The following is a 22,892-nucleotide window of genomic DNA, read 5'->3' on the forward strand; positions in this document are numbered from 1 at the left end:
TAAAATAAATATAGTAGAAGTAATATGTACCATCAACTCCGACCATCTTCCCTGTCCCTGCTGAAGAAAAGCCTTCCCACTGCACGATGCTGCCACCACCATGTTTCACAAGTGTGTTTAGGGTGATGAGTCGTGTTACTTTTTTGCCATACATAATACTTTGCATTTAGACTAAAATGTTCAACTTTGGACTCATCTGACCACAGCACCTTCTTCCACATTTGCTGTGTTTCCTTTATAGCTTGTGGCTACGAAATGCAAACAGCAGTTCTTATGTCTTTCTTTCAACAACTGTTTCCATCTGTCCTTGTTCCATAAAGGACAGAATAGTGGAGTTCAGATTTGTGGAGATTCTCACACCTGAGCAGTGGGTGTCTGCAGATTGCTCCTAGCTTGATCTGTGATCTGTAGGCAGATGTTCATATATGATAATGTGTAGAATACTTTTTGGGATGCTCAAAGCTTGGCACATTATTTATAACCTAACATTTTTAAAGTTTTAAAGTGCTGCAAGTCAAACGCGGAGGCGTTCACGTGCGCCCAGAGCTACGTGATGATAACATTTATCATTTTTCATTATAGTTTAATTTAATTTTGTTTTACTTTTTTCTGTTCAGTAAATTTTAATTTGTTTTTAGGGTGGGCTTGCTAGTTTTTATTATTCACACATCTCATCAGAGAGATCAATCTAATAAACGTGAGAGAGAAAGAGAGATTTCTGGTATGAGCTACTCACAGGTAAATGTTCTCACACACTGTATCTCCTGTTTCTCTTTCATCTGCCTGGCGCGGATATTGAAATCCCATTCATAATTCTGCAGTTTCTCAGTGTTTTTTTTGTCGTATTTTGCGGATAGCGCGAGCGCTTTACACAAGAAGAAAATTAACGGACCACGAGTGCCGCGCGCTCGGCACAACACCTCCCGCTGTACAACAGCGCTTATAAATAAATTAAACACGAAAATGAGGGTATTCTATCAGTAATTTCAGTTCGTTTTAGTTAGTTTTATAAACACAAAATACAGTTCGAGGTCGGTCCTCGAGTCAGGTCGGGTTCGGGCAGAGAATCTAAACTCTAAAAGAGAAAGCAGCAGCACCACAAAAACCGGAGCAGCTAAAAAGAGCTTAAATCGGAACTTGGCCTGTACACAGCAATCACTGAATTAATTAGAGCAGCAAATCGTCACAATTGTGCCTCACTTCACCACACCAAACCACCTGAACCTACAGGCACAGCGGCCAGAAGCTCAAGTTCACCGGAAAAAGGAGGGGTTAACCAGGGCAAAGCGAAGTTAAAACAAAAAAAAAATCGGCTAAAGTAACATGCAGTAACGAGGTGTCGGAAATGGTAACGGCGTTATAGTTACAGTCAGAGTAATTAGTTAGATAGTTACTCGTTACTGAAAAAAGTAACGGTGTTAGTAGGCGTTTTAACGCCGTTACTCCCAACACTGGCTGGACCAGACCGGGAGGAGGAGGAGGAGGCGGCAGGAGAGGACTGTATAGGTCAGGCCTTGGATTGTACGGCGGGTGGAGTTTGGACTGCATGACCAGCTGATGGTAAAGCGATGGATGCCAGAAAAATATTTTTATGGACGTCGACGTCCACCTGTACGTGCCGTCCAAATATCCACTAAAATACGTCCGCACTGCATCTAAATATCCACTAAATTACGTCCATATTAGTCGCCGTCTATTCCGAAAATTTTGGGAGGTACCAAAACCACTTTTGCGTCTAAAGTGGACGGCAACGTCTAAACTACGTCCACTTGGACGGTGCCGTCCAAATATCCACTAAACTACGTCCAGATTGCGGCTAAATATCCACTAAACTGCGTCCACTGAAATTTGGACGTACTTTAGTGGATATTTAGACGCAATCGCAGTGGGACAGGGCCTTAAGACTGCCGACCTGACTGCTGTCCAGAAGGCCATCATTGACACCCTCAAGCAAGAGGGTAAGACACAGAAAGGGATTTCTGAACGAATAGGCCGTTCCCAGAGTGCTGTATCAAGGCACCTCAGTGGGAAGTCTGTGGGAAGGAAAAAGTGCTGCACAACGAGAAGAGGTGACCGGACCCTGAGGAAGATTGTGGAGAAGGGCCGATTCCAGACCTTGGGGGACCTGTGGAAGCTGGAGTAGAAACATCCAGAGCCACCGTGCACAGGCGTGTGCAGGAAATGGGCTACAGGTGCCGCATTCCCCAGGTCAAGACACTTTTGAACCAGAAACAGCGGCAGAAGCACCTGACCTGGTCTACAGAGAAGCAGTGCCGGAGTTAAGGTGCCAGAGTCTGGAGGAAGACCGGGGAGAAGGAAATGCCAAAATGCCTGAAGTCCAGTGTCAAGTACCCACAGTCAGTGATGGTCTGGGGTGCCATGTCAGCTGCTGGTGTTGGTCCACTGTGTTTTATCAAGGGCAGGGTCAATGCAGCTAGCTATCAGGAGATTTTGGAGCACTTCATGCTTCCATCTGCTGAAAAGCTTTATGGAGATGAAGATTTCATTTTTCAGCAGGACCTGGCACCTGCTCACAGGGCCAAATCCACTGGTAAATGGTTTACTGACCATGGTATTACTGTGCTCAATTGGCCTGCCAACTCTCCTGACCTGAACCCCATAGAATCTGTGGGATATTGTGAAGAGAAAGTTGAGAGATATATATATATATATAGGGAAGATTTTTGCACTTTTATACAGTATACTCGCTCGCCCCCACCTGGCTCTCTCACCGATCATCTGCCCAAATGAGAAGTGACAGGTGGTTGCTAAAATTATTAATCTGCATGGAGTTTGTGCCATTTTGCATTATACCAGCAATCGTTCATCACTCAGCAGCACGGCACGTCACAGTTTCAATTTTCCCTGTGATTGAGAGGGGCACAGCGAGGATGAGGGTCACAGCCTGAACCGTCCAAAGGGAGAAAACAGCCAAGCGAAAAAACAAAACGCTGCCGTAATTAGGGCCAGCACTGCGGTGTGGACAAACTGCACTGATCCAAACATCCAGCTAAAGCACAACCTTCCCATTACTGGGTCAAAGCTGAGAGACAGAGGATGAAGAACACAGAGCTGGATAAATAATTCTGAAGAGGATCTATGAGATGTGGCTCCTCCACTTTAAGTCAAAATAATCTCATGCTTTCCCAAAAGCACCCCCTTCCTTCCAATGTGTTAGAAAGCACCCCCTGTAGGGTATACTGCTGTTAGTGTATTGCAGTCTGTCGGAATAAGCATGTGGATCCCATCATCTTTACAGGGCATTATGCTGCACCTCCTATAGTACGGAACCATTCAAAGCCAGATGGAGATTTATTTTTTTTTTTGTTGCAATTTTTATTCCATTTTCTCCCCAATGTAGAAGGCCAATTACCCAACCTACTCATTTGGACTCCCCCTTTCACTAGTGATGCCCCAACACCAGGTGGGTGCCTCCTCTAATACATGTTACACTTTTTGAACTGCTGCTAATGCAGCATTGCCAAGTAGCATCACAGCTATCGCAGCCTTGTGCTGATCAACTGCTGAACAACTCCTGCGATTCATCTGCTCATATGCTGACATGCTCCGACATAGGGGCTCACACTGCACGTCAGACACAGCGCATAGGCAGAGAGCTTACTGCATACAAGGGCTCGGTTCAGCAGAACATGTCGCCCTTTTTATGCACCAAAATTCCATGTAAAAAGAAGACATACATGGACTGGCAGCTTGTTAAAATGGTTTGTTCATTTGTGCTACCTCAGTGTACACTATGTGTATTCAGTGACATGGATTGTGTCTATGAATTTAATGTTAATTAAATATTTAGTATCAGTGTAGAAGTTCACCACTGGAAGGAAGAGATGGTTTGAGATAAGTGGGCAAGATAGGGGGAGATCTCTAAAATTAAAATGTTTTCTAAACTGTTTCCAAATTTTCACTGGCGATTTAACAACAATAATTTTAATGGTGGTGGGAGCTTTGTGGTCTAAAGATTCTCAAATTTATCTGTTATAAAAATTTAAAGATACTTAAATTTATCATTTACTACTTTGAAAGGTAAGGTATGTAGTGAGTATTTAGTGGTGGCTGAATTGAGGGGGAATAATTCACTTTTGGACAAATTTAACCGTGCATCCCAAAATAGAACTAAGAGAGTCAAGGATTAAAAGTATAATAGGTATTGAAGTGGGTGAATTGGAGACATAAATAAGCAAATCATCTGCATAAAGTGAGAGCTTTTATGTCTGAATATACCAGTTATGTTGTCGCAGCAAGAGGTTCTATGGCCACCGCAAAAAATAGACAGCCTTTCCTTTTTGATCTTTGGAGTGGAAAGTAATCAGAATTAGGGGTGTGCGATATCATACCATACGCGATAATATCGCCAACATTTTTGAATATCGTGAATTTATTATTACGTGAAATATCATGCCATATCACCCACCCCTAACTATCTCATCAGCTACTATATCTAGTAGAGACAGATTATATCTGTCCAGTATTATTCATTTTACTTTAATCCTGGATATATGGAGATATTTGGAGTGCATTATTAGTATCATGACATTCTGGATCATTGATTTTTGATACAAATATGATAAAATTCTTATATTTTTAGTGTGCCATATCATATCATATGTAATAATAGGAGCGCTGAGGAGCCCCTCAGCATGACACCAGCAGAAGTAAGGAGGACGCTGAGGAGGATGAACCCCCGGAAAGCTGCTGGACCGGACAACGTGCTATGAGACTACGCAGACCAGCTCTCGGACGTTTTTAACGATCTTTAACGCGTCCCTCATCCAGGCAGCTGTCCCCACTTGCCTGAAGACCCCCACCATCATCCTGGTCCCCAAGAGCTCCACAGTGACAGGTCTGAATGACAGGTCTGTAGCCCTCACTCCGATAGTCACAATGTGCTTTGAAAGACTGGTTCAGACCCACATCAAAGCCACCATCAACGTCACTGTGGATCCACACCAGTATGCATACAGGAAGAACCGATCCACAGAGGATGCCATTTCCTCCGTGGTCCACACTGCCCTCACCCACCTGGAGCAGAAGGATTCCTACGTTCGGATGCTCTTTGTGGACTTCACATCTGCTTTCAACACCATGATTCCTCAGACACTGATAACCAAACTCTCCTCACTTGGACTGAGCTCTTCCCTGTGCAACTGGGTCCTAGACTTCCTGACCAACAGGCCGTAGTCTGTGAGAATTCACAACATCTCCTCCCCCACTATAATCCTCAGCACTGGCTCCCCTCAGGGCTGTGTGCTGAGCCCCCTCCTGTTCACACTGCTCACATATTGTGAAGTTTGCGGACGACACGGCAGTGCTTGGATGCATCACGAACAGAGATGAGTCCAGCTACAGGCAGGAGGTGGAACACCTGGAGGGTTGGTACAGAGAGAACAACCTCTGCATCAGTGTAAAGAAGACGAAGGAGATGATTGTGGACTTCAGAAGGGGACAGCATGCCCACCTCCCCCTGCACACCTATACCTGGTCACACGGTTTTTGGTTTGTTACAAACATCATAGATGTGTAATGATACAGGATGCTGTTACACATTACAGGTACCTGCTTTCATGCTGAAATACTTTATATTAAAATCTAATAGTAAATGTTACAATAAATGTGGATTAAACCCCCCTCCACACACAAGAAACCTTTACATGCACCATTTATAGTATCCTAGAGATTGTCTATTACCCACTGGAGGAGCATCAGCGCTGCTCACTACTGAGTGTGAATTTGTGGAGTGGATCACATGTTGTCCTGATTAATGACAGCTAACGAAGAAAAATGTTGTCCGTAGTTTATAAAATAAAACAAAAACGTTCATATACACTACCGTTCAAAAGTTTGGGGTCACTCATACAATTTTGTGTTTTCCATGAAAAGTCACACTTATTCACCACCATACGTTGTGAAATGAAATGAAAATAGAGTCAAGACATTGACAAGGTTAGAAATAATGATTTGTATTTGAAATAACATTGTTTTTTACATCAAACTTTGCTTTCATCAAAGAATCCTCCATTTGCAGCAATTACAGCATTGCACACCTTTGGCATTCTAGCTGTTAATTTGTTGAGGTAAGCTGGAGAAATTGCACCCCACGCTTCTAGAAGCAGCTCCCACAAGTTGGATTGGTTGGATGGGCACTTCTGGCGTACCATACGGTCAAGCTGCTCCCACAACAGCTCAATGGGGTTCAGATCTGGTGACTGCGCTGGCCACTCCATTACCAATAGAATACCAGCTGCCTGCTTCTGCTGTAAATAGTTCTTGCACAATTTGGAGGTGTGTTTAGGGTCATTGTCCTGTTGTAGGACGAAATTGGCTCCGATCAGGCGCTGTCCACTGGGTATGGCATGGCGTTGCAAAATGGAGTGATAGCCTTCCTTATTCAGAATCCCTTTTACCCTGTACAAATCTCCCACCTTACCAGCACCAAAGCAACCCCAGACCATCACATTACCTCCACCATGCTTAACAGATGGCGTCAGGCATTCTTCCAGCATCTTTTCATTTGTTCTGCGTCTCACAAACGTTCTTCTTTGTGATCCAAACACCTCAAACTTGGATTCATCCGTCCACAACACTTTTTTTCCAGTCTTCCTCTGTCCAATGTCTGTGTTCTTTTGCCCATCTTAATCTTTTTCTTTTATTAGCCAGTCTCAGATATGGCTTTTTCTTTGCCACTCTGCCCTGAAGCCCAAAATCACGCAGCCGCCTCTTCACTGTAGATGTTGACACTGGTGTTTTGCGGGTACTATTTAATGAAGATGCCAGTTGGGGACCTGTGAGGCGTCTGTTTCTCAAACTAGAGACTCTAATGTACTTATCTTCTTGCTTAGTTGTGCAACGCGGCCTCCCACTTCTTTTTCTACTCTGGTTAGAGCCTGTTTGTGCTGTCCTCTGAAGGGAGTAGTACACACCGTTGTAGGAAATCTTCAATTTCTTAGCAATTTCTCGCATGGAATAGCCTTCATTTCTAAGAACAAGAATAGAGTTTCAGATGAAAGTTCTCTTTTTCTGGTCATTTTGAGCGTTTAATTGACCCCACAAATGTGATGCTCCAGAAACTCAATCTGCTCAAAGGAAGGTCAGTTTTGTAGCTTCTGTAATGAGCTAGACTGTTTTCAGGTGTGTGAACATGATTGCACAAGGGTTTTCTAATCATCAATTAGCCTTCTGTGCCAATGAGCAAACACATTGTACCATTAGAACACTGGAGTGATAGTTGCTGGAAATGGGCCTCTATACACCTATGTAGATATTGCACCAAAACCAGACATTTGCAGCTAGAATAGTCATTTACCACATTAGCAATGTACAGAGTGTATTTGTTTAAAGTTAGGACTAGTTTAAAGTTATCTTCATTGAAAAGTACCGTGCTTTTCCTTCAAAAATAAGGACGTTTCAATGTGACCCCAAACTTTTGAACGGTAGTGTACCTTTAAATAGCAAAATCAGAGAAACTAATCCAGAAACTGAAGTGGTCTGTGTGTACATATATATATGTATATGTGTGTGTGTGTGTGTGTATACACACAGACAACTTCAGTTTCTGAATTAGTTTCTCTGATTAGGCTACTGTATTTTGTATATTGTATGTGTATTTATGTTTCTATATGTATATAAAAATATAAAAAACACTATTAATATGCTATACCATATGTCTGTCTTTGTTAAAGAGCATTATATAAAAGTATTTCAGCATGAAAGCTCATATCTTTAATGTATGACAGCGTCCTGTATCATAACCATATCTCTGCTGTTTGTAACAAACCAAATGAAGTGACAATCGGGTATAAATTGGTGGAGTTGTGAATATTATAGGTGTATTTTTATTAATGCACTCGGGGTGCAGGATTGCCTCCTCCAATATGGTGGCCACACAGGCACACCAGGAGGCAGGGTATGCGGCATCTATGTATAAGATATCTATGATCTACACCTCCAGATGGAGAAAAAGATCCACCTCCATCAGGAGGGATCCCACCCACCCAGCACATTCACTTTCAGCCCCGCTCCCCTCAGGCCGGAGACTGCGGAACATCAAGTGCAAAACGACCAGACTGAGAAACAGCTTCATTCCAGAAGCTGTAAGACTCTTAAACTCCACCTAAAACACACCGCACTGACACTTCACAAGGACAATTACTGTTTACAACACTGTCACTTTAAACTGCACTGAGACACTTTATCTTCTTAATTCACATTATCACGCTGCTATAGCAAAAATTGCACTCTGGACTTCATGTTGCTGCTACCTGCCTATTCTCCCTTTTCTTTTTTTTGTGTATTTCTCTTTATCTATGTTGTTCTATTCTTTTTTTATTGTGTTCTTTTATTTTGTTATTTATTTTATCTATATATCTATTTTCGTTCCACCTCATGTACCACATGTGATGCCAATGACAATAAAATCTCCTTGAATCCCTGAATAATAAAATCTAATTTTCATTTTGTTGCAGTAGTGTATTCTTAAAAAAAAAACAACAACATTTTTTTTGTCATATCGCCAAGATCGTTATCGCAAAAATACCATGAAATATCATGATATTATTTTAGGGCCATATCTCCCTCCCCTAATCAGAATTAGAATTATTGGCCCTAATTATGGCTTGTGGAGCAGAGTAAAGAAGTCTAATCCAGGATATGAAATTCTGGAAAGTTACATTTGTCAAGTGTGTAAAAAAGATAACCCAACTCCACCCGATCAAAAGCCTTCTCTGCATCCATTGATAAAACAACTTCGGGGCAATCATGTGTTGGGGGAGTACAGATTACATTTAATGCGCATCCGTTTAGGATCCGTTTTGTTTACAATTTTTTTTACAAAAACGGAAAAAAACAGAGAAACAAATAATCATTTTAAAAAATCCTTGTTGAGAAGCTTGTGTAAGAACTTCTGCTGAAGTATGTCCCCAAACGTGATAAACGCAAAACTACCCTCCCCTTTCTTAACTGCAATTAAAATCCCTCACCCCTATTCCGTTTCACATTTCACAGAGTTTCACATTTATCTGGACTAAGATTAGTATTACCAAATTACAGGGCTGTGCTTAACCCCGCAAAGTTATAAATTACCTAAAAAAAATACGTCCATAAAAAATCCAGAAGGTAACCTGCTGAGATATGCACCTTTATATTGTAGAAATGTTCAGTCTTTCCCACCTGTGACTGTTGCTAATGACTTTCATTTTTTGTGTTTAAACTCCTGCGCCACCAGCAGGTCCTTGAATTTACAAACTTGTCCATCTGGGAGAGTGATTCTTAGTTCTGCTGGAGAGTAGAGCCCGAACTTGACCCCTGTGTAATCCTGGAGCTGGCGCTTAACTATGTTGAACACTTTGAACGCTTAATGTTTTTTGGCCTGGAAGCTGGTGAGATCAGGAAAGATGGACAGTCTGCACGTCGTAGAATCAGCTCACGGGTCCAGGGCTCCAGACTGCGACTAAAATGGTTGCGACCAAAAGTCGCCAGTGTCAACAGGTTTCTTGGCAAAGTTGTTTTTTTTTTCGTTTATTTGGTTGTGCTTTTTGGTTGTGTTTATCGGCGTAACTATACTACGACGACCAATCAAATGGACGTAGCTAAGCTGAGATTTTATCCATTGGCGCATAGATAATGGCAAAGCGAAAAATATCAGATTTTTCACACAATCTACATCTCTGTCGGACCTTAAGAGACGTGCTCAGTCCCAGCCTAGCTCTGTTTGCACCCGTGGACTACTGGAAAATGCAGACGAAGATCAACAACCACCCACTTCCAGCAAAAGTACAACCAAACAGACATTTCAGAACTTCTCGGCTGCAGGAGTTTGTGTGGCTCAGGCTCAGACAATGTACTGCGAATTCTGTTTGAAAGTAAGCAAAGATATCACTGGAAACACAGATTTTGTAACAGGAACGCATCATTTAAAACAAAAAAAAAGAAAAAACACGGAGAGAGTGGAAAGCATGTGCATGCTCGCGCATGTGATAAAACAGCCCAGAAAGAATTCAAAGAGCTCAAAATGAAATGTAATGCAGCCTACATGTTTTACACGTGAGGAACTACCCTTCACCAAACTCACCTCCCAAGTCTTGTTAATAAGAAAACATGGACTGGATGTGTCGAAAGCGTATGATAATGACTCAGCTTGTGCCGAGTTTGTAGGATGTAATGTTACAGCAGACCACGTCAAAGCGCAGACCGTGACAGAAGCCCAGAAAGTTAAGTATATCTCTGTAATCACTGACTGTGGGACTCGTGTCCGGCAGTTAAACGTAATCGCCACACGTTTCTGGTGTTTTTTTGGTGGTGTTTTGCCAAGTTATGCTACCCATCAATACATGCTTCCTAAAGGCACTGCGCTAACCTACACATTTTGATCATTTCTCGTGTTTTTTTTATAATAAATCTATTTTTTGAGCATTAAATAACCTGGACTCACTGTCATTGCACAAAAGTGTAAATAGAAATTATTAATAATAAATACAATAATTATTATTTTAAATTAGTGGTGACAAATCGATTAAAATTTTTTATCCAATTAATCACAACAAAATTGCAAGATTAATTGCGATATATATATAAATAAAAATATATAAAATAGTATATACTTGTATGTTTGAGGGGAGATAAAATCAACATAAGGTACTGGAATAACAAATGCATGATAAATTGGTTGTGAGGATTTCTGAACTTAATTTGATGAGTAAAAAATATCAAAGATGAGGAGCAGTGCAGTGTGCAGGAGTGCGGGTCTGTGTGTGTGTTTGTGTGTGTGTGTGTGTGTGCGCGCGCGAGACAGGCAAAGAGAGAGAGGAGTGTTACTGCCGGAGACCGTAAGAGCGCGCCGTTCAATCATTCAGCCAGACAACAGTTAAGTGTGTTGGGCGGGGCAGATTAGAGTGGAAGGAGGGGTCAAAATGAATGAACTTGCGTTAAAAAATAGTAACGCGTTATTGATTCTAAATTAAACAGCACACGTTAACGTTTTAACGTTGACAGCCCTAATTTAAATACACAAAAAGCCAAAGCAGTTTGTAACGAACTCTCATTGCCATGACTTTACCATGATACAGTGATTTATATTATCCAACTATGATAACGCTACATCTACTGGGGCTAGCACAACTCAACAGAACAGGGGGCACTCTTTAGAAGTGAGAGAGGAAAACATGTTCTCTCATTTCATTGTTTGCCTCAAAGACTGGAACTGGCAATCCTGAACACTCAAAAATCCCTTCCAATGATTGAAAAAGTGTGGAAAACACACCATTTTAGCCCCAATAGCAAGCCTAAGCTGAAAGCAACTGGTGTGGAGTTGGGGTGTACCATAAGCACACCTTCTGCAGTGAAGACTCAGCATTATTGTTTGGCACCCAAAATGTTTTATTTTAAGAGGCACTGGCTCCTTAAACATTTTTTGTCTGGAGCCCTGGGGTCTGGTAGAAACGCACTCTGATCACAAACGTTTGCAGGGGCTCGTCGCTTTTGGGTTCAGCCCGGAGAGAACTGTGTGCTTGGTCTAACATGGGTTTCTCCTCTAGATGGAGCAGCTGGAGTCCCTCCATAACACCAAATAAACGGAGATTATTCCGCCTCTGCCGCACTTGTAAGTCCTCACATTTTGTTGTTGGTGCCTTGACTTCTGCCGTGAGCAGAGACAACTCCATTGCGCTTATAGCATCGCTCTGAGAGGATCATACTTACTGCTTTCTGGAACGTCTCGTAGCTCAGAATCATAAAGAAATGCTCTGTTGGTTAAAAACTCCCCCTCCATCTGAACCAGTGTTCAACAGTGCAGGAAAAAAATAACTTCTGGTCAGAGTCTGAGGTGATGAGACAGAAATTGTGAAAAAGATCTATACCCTTTGGTGTCACCACTTGTCAAAGCATATCTTTTTATCCCTGCTACTTCTGTCCCAAGTAAGCATGTCTTTTCAACCGCAAGAGACATTTAGATTTTTTTATAAATTTGTGGGAAGTGTCTTTTATCATACACTGCTTTAATTAAAAGTTTGAAACTCCAGCATAGTTCATACACAGTTTAAAAGACTTGGAAAAAACAGTTGGCTGAGTTTATTTTTGTGTTTTGTCAAATAAAACTATTTGTCCAGATAATATTTTATCTTCAAAGTTTTCTTACATATATTTAAAATCTTGTCTCACTCATCGCACAAGATGATCTTGTCACAGCCCTAGTATAAAATCACAGCTTCTAGTATAGAAAACACTAAGTAAACTCACCATCCACTCTGAAATAATGATGTCCACCTTTTCCACTGGGAGATCCACATCCTCTATTCTGCCTTTGATCAGGGTGATTGTGTTCTCTAGCTGATTCGATCTGAAAAAAAACAATACAAGACACAACATGTCTTTAAAAGACTTTCACACTATAAAGTTATTATTAAAAAAGTTAACCTCAAACTACTCTGAGCAGGCTTCCATTTCTCACAGAACAAAGAATTTCACCCATTTGTCACCCAAAATGTTCTAACTTACTATTGTTAGAGTGAGCCTGACAGATAACTCTAACAATAGAGCCAAATAAAGTGACTTAGAGAGCCAGTTAAAAACTAGAGTGAGTAAGAGAGTGGTAGATCTAAGTAGAGTGAGTAAGAGAGTGGTAGATCTAAGTAGAGTGAGTAAGAGAGTGGTAGATCTAAGTAGAGTGAGTAAGAGAGTGGTAGATCTAAGTAGAGTGAGTAAGAGAGTGGTAGATCTAAGTAGAGTGAGTAAGAGAGTGGTAGATCTAAGTAGAGTGAGTAAGAGAGTGGTGGATCTAAGTAGAGTGAGTAAGAGAGTGGTAGATCTAAGTAGAGTGAGTAAGAGAGTGGTAGATCTAAGTAGAGTGAGTAAGAGAGTGGTGGATCTAAGTAGAGTGAGTAAGAGAGTGGTAGATCTAAGTAGAGTGAGTAAGAGAGTGGTAGATCTAAGTAGAGTGAGTTAGAGAGTGGTAGATCTAAGTAGAGTGAGTAAGAGAGTGGTAGATCTAAGTAGAGTGAGTAAGAGAGTGGTAGATCTAAGTAGAGTGAGTAAGAGAGTGGTAGATCTAAGTAGAGTGAGTAAGAGAGTGGTAGATCTAAGTAGAGTGAGTAAGAGAGTGGTAGATCTAAGTAGAGTGAGTAAGAGAGTGGTAGATCTAAGTAGAGTGAGTTAGAGAGTGGTAGATCTAAGTAGAGTGAGTAAGAGAGTGGTAGATCTAAGTAGAGTGAGTTAGAGAGTGGTAGATCTAAGTAGAGTGAGTAAGAGAGTGGTGGATCTAAGTAGAGTGAGTAAGAGAGTGGTAGATCTAAGTAGAGTGAGTTAGAGAGTGGTAGATCTAAGTAGAGTGAGTAAGAGAGTGGTGGATCTAAGTAGAGTGAGTAAGAGAGTGGTAGATCTAAGTAGAGTGAGTAAGAGAGTGGTAGATCTAAGTAGAGTGAGTAAGAGAGTGGTGGATCTAAGTAGAGTGAGTAAGAGAGTGGTAGATCTAAGTAGAGTGAGTAAGAGAGTGGTGGATCTAAGTAGAGTGAGTAAGAGAGTGGTAGATCTAAGTAGAGTGAGTAAGAGAGTGGTGGATCTAAGTAGAGTGAGTAAGAGAGTGGTAGATCTAAGTAGAGTGAGTAAGAGAGTGGTAGATCTAAGTAGAGTGAGTAAGAGAGTGGTGGATCTAAGTAGAGTGAGTAAGAGAGTGGTAGATCTAAGTAGAGTGAGTAAGAGAGTGGTAGATCTAAGTAGAGTGAGTAAGAGAGTGGTGGATCTAAGTAGAGTGAGTAAGAGAGTGGTAGATCTAAGTAGAGTGAGTAAGAGAGTGGTAGATCTAAGTAGAGTGAGTTAGAGAGTGGTAGATCTAAGTAGAGTGAGTAAGAGAGTGGTAGATCTAAGTAGAGTGAGTAAGAGAGTGGTGGATCTAAGTAGAGTGAGTAAGAGAGTGGTAGATCTAAGTAGAGTGAGTAAGAGAGTGGTAGATCTAAGTAGAGTGAGTAAGAGAGTGGTGGATCTAAGTAGAGTGAGTAAGAGAGTGGTAGATCTAAGTAGAGTGAGTAAGAGAGTGGTAGATCTAAGTAGAGTGAGTAAGAGAGTGGTAGATCTAAGTAGAGTGAGTAAGAGAGTGGTGGATCTAAGTAGAGTGAGTAAGAGAGTGGTAGATCTAAGTAGAGTGAGTAAGAGAGTGGTAGATCTAAGTAGAGTGAGTAAGAGAGTGGTAGATCTAAGTAGAGTGAGTAAGAGAGTGGTAGATCTAAGTAGAGTGAGTAAGAGAGTGGTAGATCTAAGTAGAGTGAGTAAGAGAGTGGTAGATCTAAGTAGAGTGAGTAAGAGAGTGGTAGATCTAAGTAGAGTGAGTTAGAGAGTGGTAGATCTAAGTAGAGTGAGTAAGAGAGTGGTGGATCTAAGTAGAGTGAGTAAGAGAGTGGTAGATCTAAGTAGAGTGAGTAAGAGAGTGGTAGATCTAAGTAGAGTGAGTAAGAGAGTGGTAGATCTAAGTAGAGTGAGTTAGAGAGTGGTAGATCTAAGTAGAGTGAGTAAGAGAGTGGTAGATCTAAGTAGAGTGAGTAAGAGAGTGGTAGATCTAAGTAGAGTGAGTAAGAGAGTGGTAGATCTAAGTAGAGTGAGTAAGAGAGTGGTAGATCTAAGTAGAGTGAGTAAGAGAGTGGTAGATCTAAGTAGAGTGAGTAAGAGAGTGGTAGATCTAAGTAGAGTGAGTAAGAGAGTGGTGGATCTAAGTAGAGTGAGTAAGAGAGTGGTAGATCTAAGTAGAGTGAGTAAGAGAGTGGTGGATCTAAGTAGAGTGAGTAAGAGAGTGGTAGATCTAAGTAGAGTGAGTAAGAGAGTGGTAGATCTAAGTAGAGTGAGTAAGAGAGTGGTGGATCTAAGTAGAGTGAGTAAGAGAGTGGTAGATCTAAGTAGAGTGAGTAAGAGAGTGGTGGATCTAAGTAGAGTGAGTAAGAGAGTGGTAGATCTAAGTAGAGTGAGTAAGAGAGTGGTAGATCTAAGTAGAGTGAGTAAGAGAGTGGTAGATCTAAGTAGAGTGAGTAAGAGAGTGGTAGATCTAAGTAGAGTGAGTAAAAGAGTGGTAGATCTAAGTAGAGTGAGTAAGAGAGTGGTAGATCTAAGTAGAGTGAGTAAGAGAGTGGTGGATCTAAGTAGAGTGAGTAAGAGAGTGGTAGATCTAAGTAGAGTGAGTAAGAGAGTGGTAGATCTAAGTAGAGTGAGTAAGAGAGTGGTAGATCTAAGTAGAGTGAGTAAGAGAGTGGTGGATCTAAGTAGAGTGAGTAAGAGAGTGGTAGATCTAAGTAGAGTGAGTAAGAGAGTGGTAGATCTAAGTAGAGTGAGTAAGAGAGTGGTAGATCTAAGTAGAGTGAGTAAGAGAGTGGTAGATCTAAGTAGAGTGAGTAAGAGAGTGGTGGATCTAAGTAGAGTGAGTAAGAGAGTGGTAGATCTAAGTAGAGTGAGTAAGAGAGTGGTAGATCTAAGTAGAGTGAGTAAGAGAGTGGTGGATCTAAGTAGAGTGAGTAAGAGAGTGGTAGATCTAAGTAGAGTGAGTAAGAGAGTGGTAGATCTAAGTAGAGTGAGTAAGAGAGTGGTAGATCTAAGTAGAGTGAGTAAGAGAGTGGTAGATCTAAGTAGAGTGAGTAAGAGATTGGTAGATCTAAGTAGAGTGAGTAAGAGAGTGGTGGATCTAAGTAGAGTGAGTAAGAGAGTGGTAGATCTAAGTAGAGTGAGTAAGAGAGTGGTGGATCTAAGTAGAGTGAGTAAGAGAGTGGTAGATCTAAGTAGAGTGAGTAAGAGAGTGGTGGATCTAAGTAGAGTGAGTAAGAGAGTGGTGGATCTAAGTAGAGTGAGTAAGAGAGTGGTGGATCTAAGTAGAGTGAGTAAGAGAGTGGTAGATCTAAGTAGAGTGAGTAAGAGAGTGGTGGATCTAAGTAGAGTGAGTAAGAGAGTGGTAGATCTAAGTAGAGTGAGTAAGAGAGTGGTAGATCTAAGTAGAGTGAGTAAGAGAGTGGTAGATCTAAGTAGAGTGAGTAAGAGAGTGGTAGATCTAAGTAGAGTGAGTAAGAGAGTGGTAGATCTAAGTAGAGTGAGTAAGAGAGTGGTAGATCTAAGTAGAGTGAGTAAGAGAGTGGTAGATCTAAGTAGAGTGAGTAAGAGAGTGGTAGATCTAAGTAGAGTGAGTAAGAGAGTGGTAGATCTAAGTAGAGTGAGTAAGAGAGTGGTAGATCTAAGTAGAGTGAGTAAGAGAGTGGTAGATCTAAGTAGAGTGAGTAAGAGAGTGGTAGATCTAAGTAGAGTGAGTAAGAGAGTGGTAGATCTAAGTAGAGTGAGTAAGAGAGTGGTAGATCTAAGTAGAGTGAGTAAGAGAGTGGTAGATCTAAGTAGAGTGAGTAAGAGAGTGGTAGATCTAAGTAGAGTGAGTAAGAGAGTGGTAGATCTAAGTAGAGTGAGTAAGAGAGTGGTAGATCTAAGTAGAGTGAGTAAGAGAGTGGTAGATCTAAGTAGAGTGAGTAAGAGAGTGGTAGATCTAAGTAGAGTGAGTTAGAGAGTGGTAGATCTAAGTAGAGTGAGTAAGAGAGTGGTAGATCTAAGTAGAGTGAGTAAGAGAGTGGTAGATCTAAGTAGAGTGAGTTAGAGAGTGGTAGATCTAAGTAGAGTGAATATAGATCAGCCAGTCATTTTTTATGGAAAGACACAATTTAATGTATTAAATTCCACTGGGATATCTGACAGCACCATTACACATCATATTTGTCTACCAATATTGTGCTGCTCTGATATGTGAATAAAGTAATTTAAAGTGTGTTCAGTATCAAATGTATTTATAGAACTCATAATGTAGGAATCATAATTATTCATAGTGGTGGTGAATAGGTGCATTTATACACAAAAACATATTTCACCAAATACACTGTCCAATATCCAGTCTGCATATCATTAAAATGGTGAAACAACACATAAAGGTCATTTTCATTTAATCTAAAACTCAGGTTTACTGGTGTTTATTTTTATTTTTTATGGGAATCTTATCTGACTGACAGCGATTTTAACCAATTAAAGCTTTTTAAAATAGCTTCTGCCCCCACGTGTCTGCGTGACTCTTCTACTGATTTTGAGAAGTGTGTATTAACGAATCTATAGCAGCCATTATGATGCATGGTTCCACTCACCAACAATCTCCTTTGATGGCAAGAATTATTAGGGAATAAAATTCATCTGTAACTTTTACCATCTAACACATTTTCCTCCAATAGAAAATGAGTGAATTACGGACAAACTGAAGTGACTTTGGCCTCTTAAGCAGCTCATTTGAGAGAATGAGTGTTAATTACAGTCATTTAGCTCAGTCTGAATTTGTTCCAACATGGTCGACCATTTATACCAATTACACACACACACATAAACACACACACACATAAACACACACACACATAAACAACTAGCCAGATCGGGCTACCTGTATAGCAAAGCTTCCTCAGATGACCTTTCCCAACCAACAAACAGCATTGACCTTCTGTGTGTGTGTGTGTGTGTGTGTGTGTGTGTGTGTTTGTGTGTGTTTGTGTGCAGAATTAGGTACAGATACAGTTTGGGCACATGTATAGATGTGAGTGTGTGTCCACAGTTGCTGTGTGTATTAATCTCTCTAAACACTCCATTACAGTGACAGTTAATGTTAGAAGGACGGGGGTTGGGGCGGTGGGGTGGCGGGGTAGTGGGGGGGGGGGGGTGGGGTGGTATGTCCACTGTGCTTCTGTACCGCTGATCTCTATCTGCACTATTTCGCTATCTCTTTCTGCCAGAATCTCTCTCTCTCTCTCTCTCTGCTGCAATCCCATTACACCCCCATTCACACAACAACAGCTACAGGACACAGAACTACAGGAGGAGGAGGAGGGGCTAAAGAACTCCTACACCACTAGGGGTAAGAGTAAGTGCAGTATACTGCTGTAGAGACTGCATTTAGCTCTAGTCATTTCATTCAGACCACACTCTGTTACACAACACTACTGGGAGAAAGAGTAACTGGGCATGGCTGTAAAAGGACACACTGCAGGAATCAGGAGCTCATGTGAGGATTTACGGTTTGAGCTTTTCAGACAAAGAGGATTACAGACTAAATCACACCAAAGCCCAAATAAATCAAAGTCGCCACACTCAAAGCCAAACCAGTGCTGCTCTCATTGTGAATTAGGTTTAAATAAATCAACTTTGATTAGGAATGCATTAAATATTTGGTAACCAAAATTATTCAGTCCAAAAAATACCACACTAAGGGTAGCTCTAAATGTAAGACTATAGATGTTCGGTGGAAACAGTACACAGTACTGATAAGCAGAAATGACACAGGAGCTTGAAGCTACCTGCTTCTTCTTAAATCAATCAAGTGAATTTTCACTGTCATTAAACTGACAAATGGACACCAGCCTCTTTTTCCCCCCATCATAACAAAATCGTACCAAACTGTAGGGGTTTATTACGTTGTGTAAATCAAACTGTGAATTTTGTGTACAACTACATCCCTATCTGACACGCTGAATCTAAAAATTCAGACCCCTATCAAGAAAAACAATCCATTGTTAAACATTACAGAAGATAATGCTTTTAAAATGTTTAAGGCAGTGTTTTTCAGACAACAGAACCCATTGGACCCCCAGGTCTCCAGAATTGCTCTGTGGCAGCAAATATCATGATGTGTGGAGGGTCCTGAGCTCCACGTTTAAAAAAATCAAACATGACTCTTCCAAAGATTTGCTCCGAAGAGCCTGTGTCTGGCACCTTTAATCATAAGGAGTGTAGAGTGTACAGAAGCACCATGCATCTAACACTAGACCCCTCACCTCAACACACACACACACACATACTCCTCCACCCTACAGTGGCCTAGTGATGTGTAAAATTAAACTCCTCACTCTCCATATATATATATATATATATATATACACAAACACACACACACACACACACTGCACGCTTACCCCTCCCTCTCCTGCTTACATAATAATAACAACAAAAGCTATAATCACACACATCTCTCACAGCGGCGCCCCATACCCACAATACATCAGCAAAACACACCACTACACACCACTACACACCACTACACACCCACCACACGAGGAACACCAACAACCACATCAGAGTTCACGCAAAGGGCAATCCGGCGCACGGGGCAATCTGACGCACGGGGCAATCCGACGCACGGGGCAATCCGACGCACGGGGCAATCCGACGCAGTGTTTCAGTGTAAATGACCAGTGTTTGCTTAGGCGTGGATGTAATTAGGGGAATCTGTATCAGGTTTGCCTGGAAACTGTGTGGCATTAATGTGGCATTTGGCCCCGCCCAAGAACGGTATCAGCGATCGGCTGATCGTGGTGAAAGACGATCGGCGATCGGAATCGGCTCCAAAAATACTGATCGGTCCATCTCTAGTTTTGATGCCTTCAGTGAGAACCTACAATGTAAATAGTCATGAAAATAAAGAAAACTCATTGGATTAGAAGGTGTGTCCAAACTTTTTGGCCTGTACTGTATATGAGTATATGACCAGCATATGTAGCTAGGATACTAAAAAAATACTAGTAGCTAGAAAACTAGTTTACTGTGGGAAATTTCCTTTCATATCAAGCAGCATAAAATTGCAACATTTAATTTGCCTTACAGACACTTCACGTAGTGAGATTTCACGTTTGCACATTGGCAACTAGAAGTTTGAGGTCCCTCCACAGATTTTCTACGGGACTAAAGTCTTGAGCCTGCAGGATCTTAATGGCTTCTTTTTAAGCCACTCCTTTGTTGCCTTGGTGTTTTGGGTCATTGTCATGCTGGAGATCCACAACAAATCTCCAATGTTCTGGCTGAGGCCAGGTTCTCATTCTATAGTAAATAGAAGCTGGTTCCAGCCATGTGTAGATCTACAGTCTTGTCCCTGATGTCCTTTAAGAGCTCTTTGGTCCTGCCCATGGTGTTTGAGAAGTTTAAATAGAAGAGACTGATTAAGTGACATAACCAGAATTCTTGCTGTTTGGTAAGAAATAAAATACTTATTTCACTTAATAAAATACACATTTATGTTATTGTTCTGGATTTTGTTGATATTCTGTTATTGATATTATATAATGTATATTATACATATATTGATAGTCTGTTACAACAAACCATCATACCATTATAGACCTTTTATGTCTTTCTATGGGGTAAACTTACAAATTCAGCAGGGGATCAAATAAATAGCTCCCACTGTATTTCTATCCAAACCATTGATCAATTCATTCATCTATCTATTCATTTCTCTCCCCTTCCATACACCTATCTATCCATCAACCTACCTATCCATTTGACAGTTTAAAGTTCATAAAAAGGAAATAATATTTCCTGGTTCATTTATTAGTGTTAAAAGGAAAGCTTTAACATGTCGGTGCTTTCAGCTGATTTAATCCAGGGAACCTGGAGGTCAGATAAACAGACTCGGATGCTCCAGAGCAGTTCAAGCCCACAATTTTACTGTATTGGATAAGAAGCACTAGAAATAACTTTCTGTGAACACAGTTCTCTGCATGACCCAGCTTTAAGCTATATTTGTGAATTGGACGGTGAGATGTGATTTTCAGAAGTGTTCCTGAGCCCGTGCAGTGATTTCCAGTACAGAATCAGTACAGTCTGTTCTAACTGCAGTGCCTGAAGAACACCAGCTGCTTTGAATACTAACCATCAGCACTGTCCCCTGTGCACAGTGGTCTCTCCAAATTCTCTGAATCTTTTCATGATACTATGGGCTGTAGATGGTTGTATTGTACTGTATGTTTTGCACTAGAAAGCACACCTAAAGTCCTTTAATTTTCTTAAAAATCGTCAGAAAGCCTTATAATCCGGTGCTCCTTATGTATGAATTCTATCAGTCAGGTATTAAGGAGCAGTAAAGCCACTCCACGGAAGTACAGAGTTATACAGGAGATTCAGTGAAGTTCTCCAGAAGTAGCTGGAGCGCTAGTTCTTTCACCGCTCAGAGGCGAGTATATTGGACTGTAGTCTGCGTGTTTACTGTGTTAAAACAAGCTAGCTGATACCGCCCTGGCGGTAGCGCTGGCTGCTAATGCGTTAGTGAAAATCTGGAAATCTAAGATTACTGTAAATAAACAGAGCCTTATGTATGAAAATAGACCAAAAAAAATAGACGTTTATTGATAGTGCACCTTACAATACGGTGCGTCTTATAGTGTTACAAATATGATACCACTTACCTCTCCAGCCTTTTGTTGCCTCACTGAGATGTTTTGCTATCATCAAGTTCTAAATAAGTTCATGTTTTTCATGAAATGGTAAATGTGTTTTGTAAATAAAATATGGATCTGATAAAATTTTAGTATTATGTATTCTACATTTATATTATATAACATACTTCAACACTTTTACATTTTTCCTCACATCCCAATCTCTCTCATTAGCAGAGGGATTTTATCTTACCTGACAATGTCTATGGCCTGGTAGATGATTTCTGATTGGTCAACAGCAATGACCTTTTTGGCACCTGATCGTGCAGCAAACATTGAGAGGATTCCAGTTCCACAGCCCACATCCAGCACCACCTAAAGGAATTAGGAAACATTGAGAGGAATTACACATTACTTTTAATACAACAGCCCAAAGTGTGGAGCACTGATACAATCAGACGACATAACATGCCTGCAGGATATAACAGCACTGGTCTGAGACACTGTTTCTCTGCTTAAAGACAAACACATTGTTTTCATGTTGTATTTTGAGTTAGGATTACTTATAAAGGAAACATAGTGACTGGATTTGCAATATGTATATTATTAATTATTATTTGGTCCCCTTTTCGTGTGGACCCCTCTCCAGGCTCCTACAGCATGAGTTTTTGGCCCAGAGTCCACGGCTCTGTCCTTCGCACCCAAGCCCTACCGGAGGGGATAATGGTGCCTAGAGCGTTTATCACACTGACAGGGGCGATGCGCCTCACTGATCACACACACACACACACACACACACACACACACACACACACACACACACACACACACACACACACACACACACACACACAAACACACAGATGCTTTAGATAAGCCAGCAGCACTCTTGGACTTCATTGCTTAACTGCTTTTCTCTCTCTCGCACTCATTCTAGTCTTTTCATTTACTGTTTTATATATATAAGCACCCATTCCCCCTCTCTCTCTCTCCCTCTCTCTCTACCCCCCTTTCCCTCTCCCTCTTCCCCTCCCCCTCCCATATCCTTCTGTGTAAAGCAGATCTATCTGGGGTGTCAGTACATAATGAATGGGTTCTATATGAGCTCCTGTGTATTACACTGACAGCTTGCCTTTGTGCCTGTCTCTCCACAAGCTGTGGGTGTGTGTGTGAGTGTGTGTGTGTGTAAGAGAGAGACACTATGGGCAGCATTTCCTGTTATCAGTTCTTTGCAGTTGGCCTACAAGGACCCTCAAAAATAATTTTTAAAATGCTGCAGCTCATAATAAACTGCTGTGGTATTAAATCAGAAGTGGTCATCATGACCCCCCCCCGTCCTCCAACCGTGATACAGGAATAGCGCTTAATCACAACCCACAGTCACACATTACTCTGTACTTTATAAGCATATATATGTATTACAGGCAGAAATACAGAGGGCTTATTAGGGGTGGGCGATATGGCCTTACAATAATATCACAATATTTCATGGTATTTTATGATAACAATACTCTTCGTGATATGACAAAACACTGAACTAAAAAATGAATTATTTAAAGAAAACACTACTGCAACAAAATGAAAATTAAATTTTAATATTGTGATATGGCACACCGCTAACTGAGATTTGTAACAGATTTGTAACAGAAGTCAATGATCCAGAATATCATGATACTAATAATAATAATGCAATCCATATATCTC

General features: G+C 41.0%; 1 protein-coding gene across 1 annotated transcript in view; it reads right to left on the bottom strand.

Annotated features, from left to right (window-relative positions):
* Window positions 1-22,892, bottom strand: part of LOC111190604 (protein arginine N-methyltransferase 3) — a gene marked incomplete at its 5' end in the record, with an annotated part of 92,811 nt that overhangs the window by 68,222 nt on the left and 1,697 nt on the right. The window contains 2 exon segments of the mRNA XM_049473226.1: window positions 12,244-12,343; window positions 21,442-21,563. Coding sequence (XP_049329183.1) covers window positions 12,244-12,343; window positions 21,442-21,563 — 222 coding nt within the window.

Source organism: Astyanax mexicanus, unplaced genomic scaffold (assembly GCF_023375975.1).
Source record: "Astyanax mexicanus isolate ESR-SI-001 unplaced genomic scaffold, AstMex3_surface scaffold_35, whole genome shotgun sequence".
Lineage (NCBI taxonomy): Eukaryota > Metazoa > Chordata > Actinopteri > Characiformes > Acestrorhamphidae > Astyanax > Astyanax mexicanus.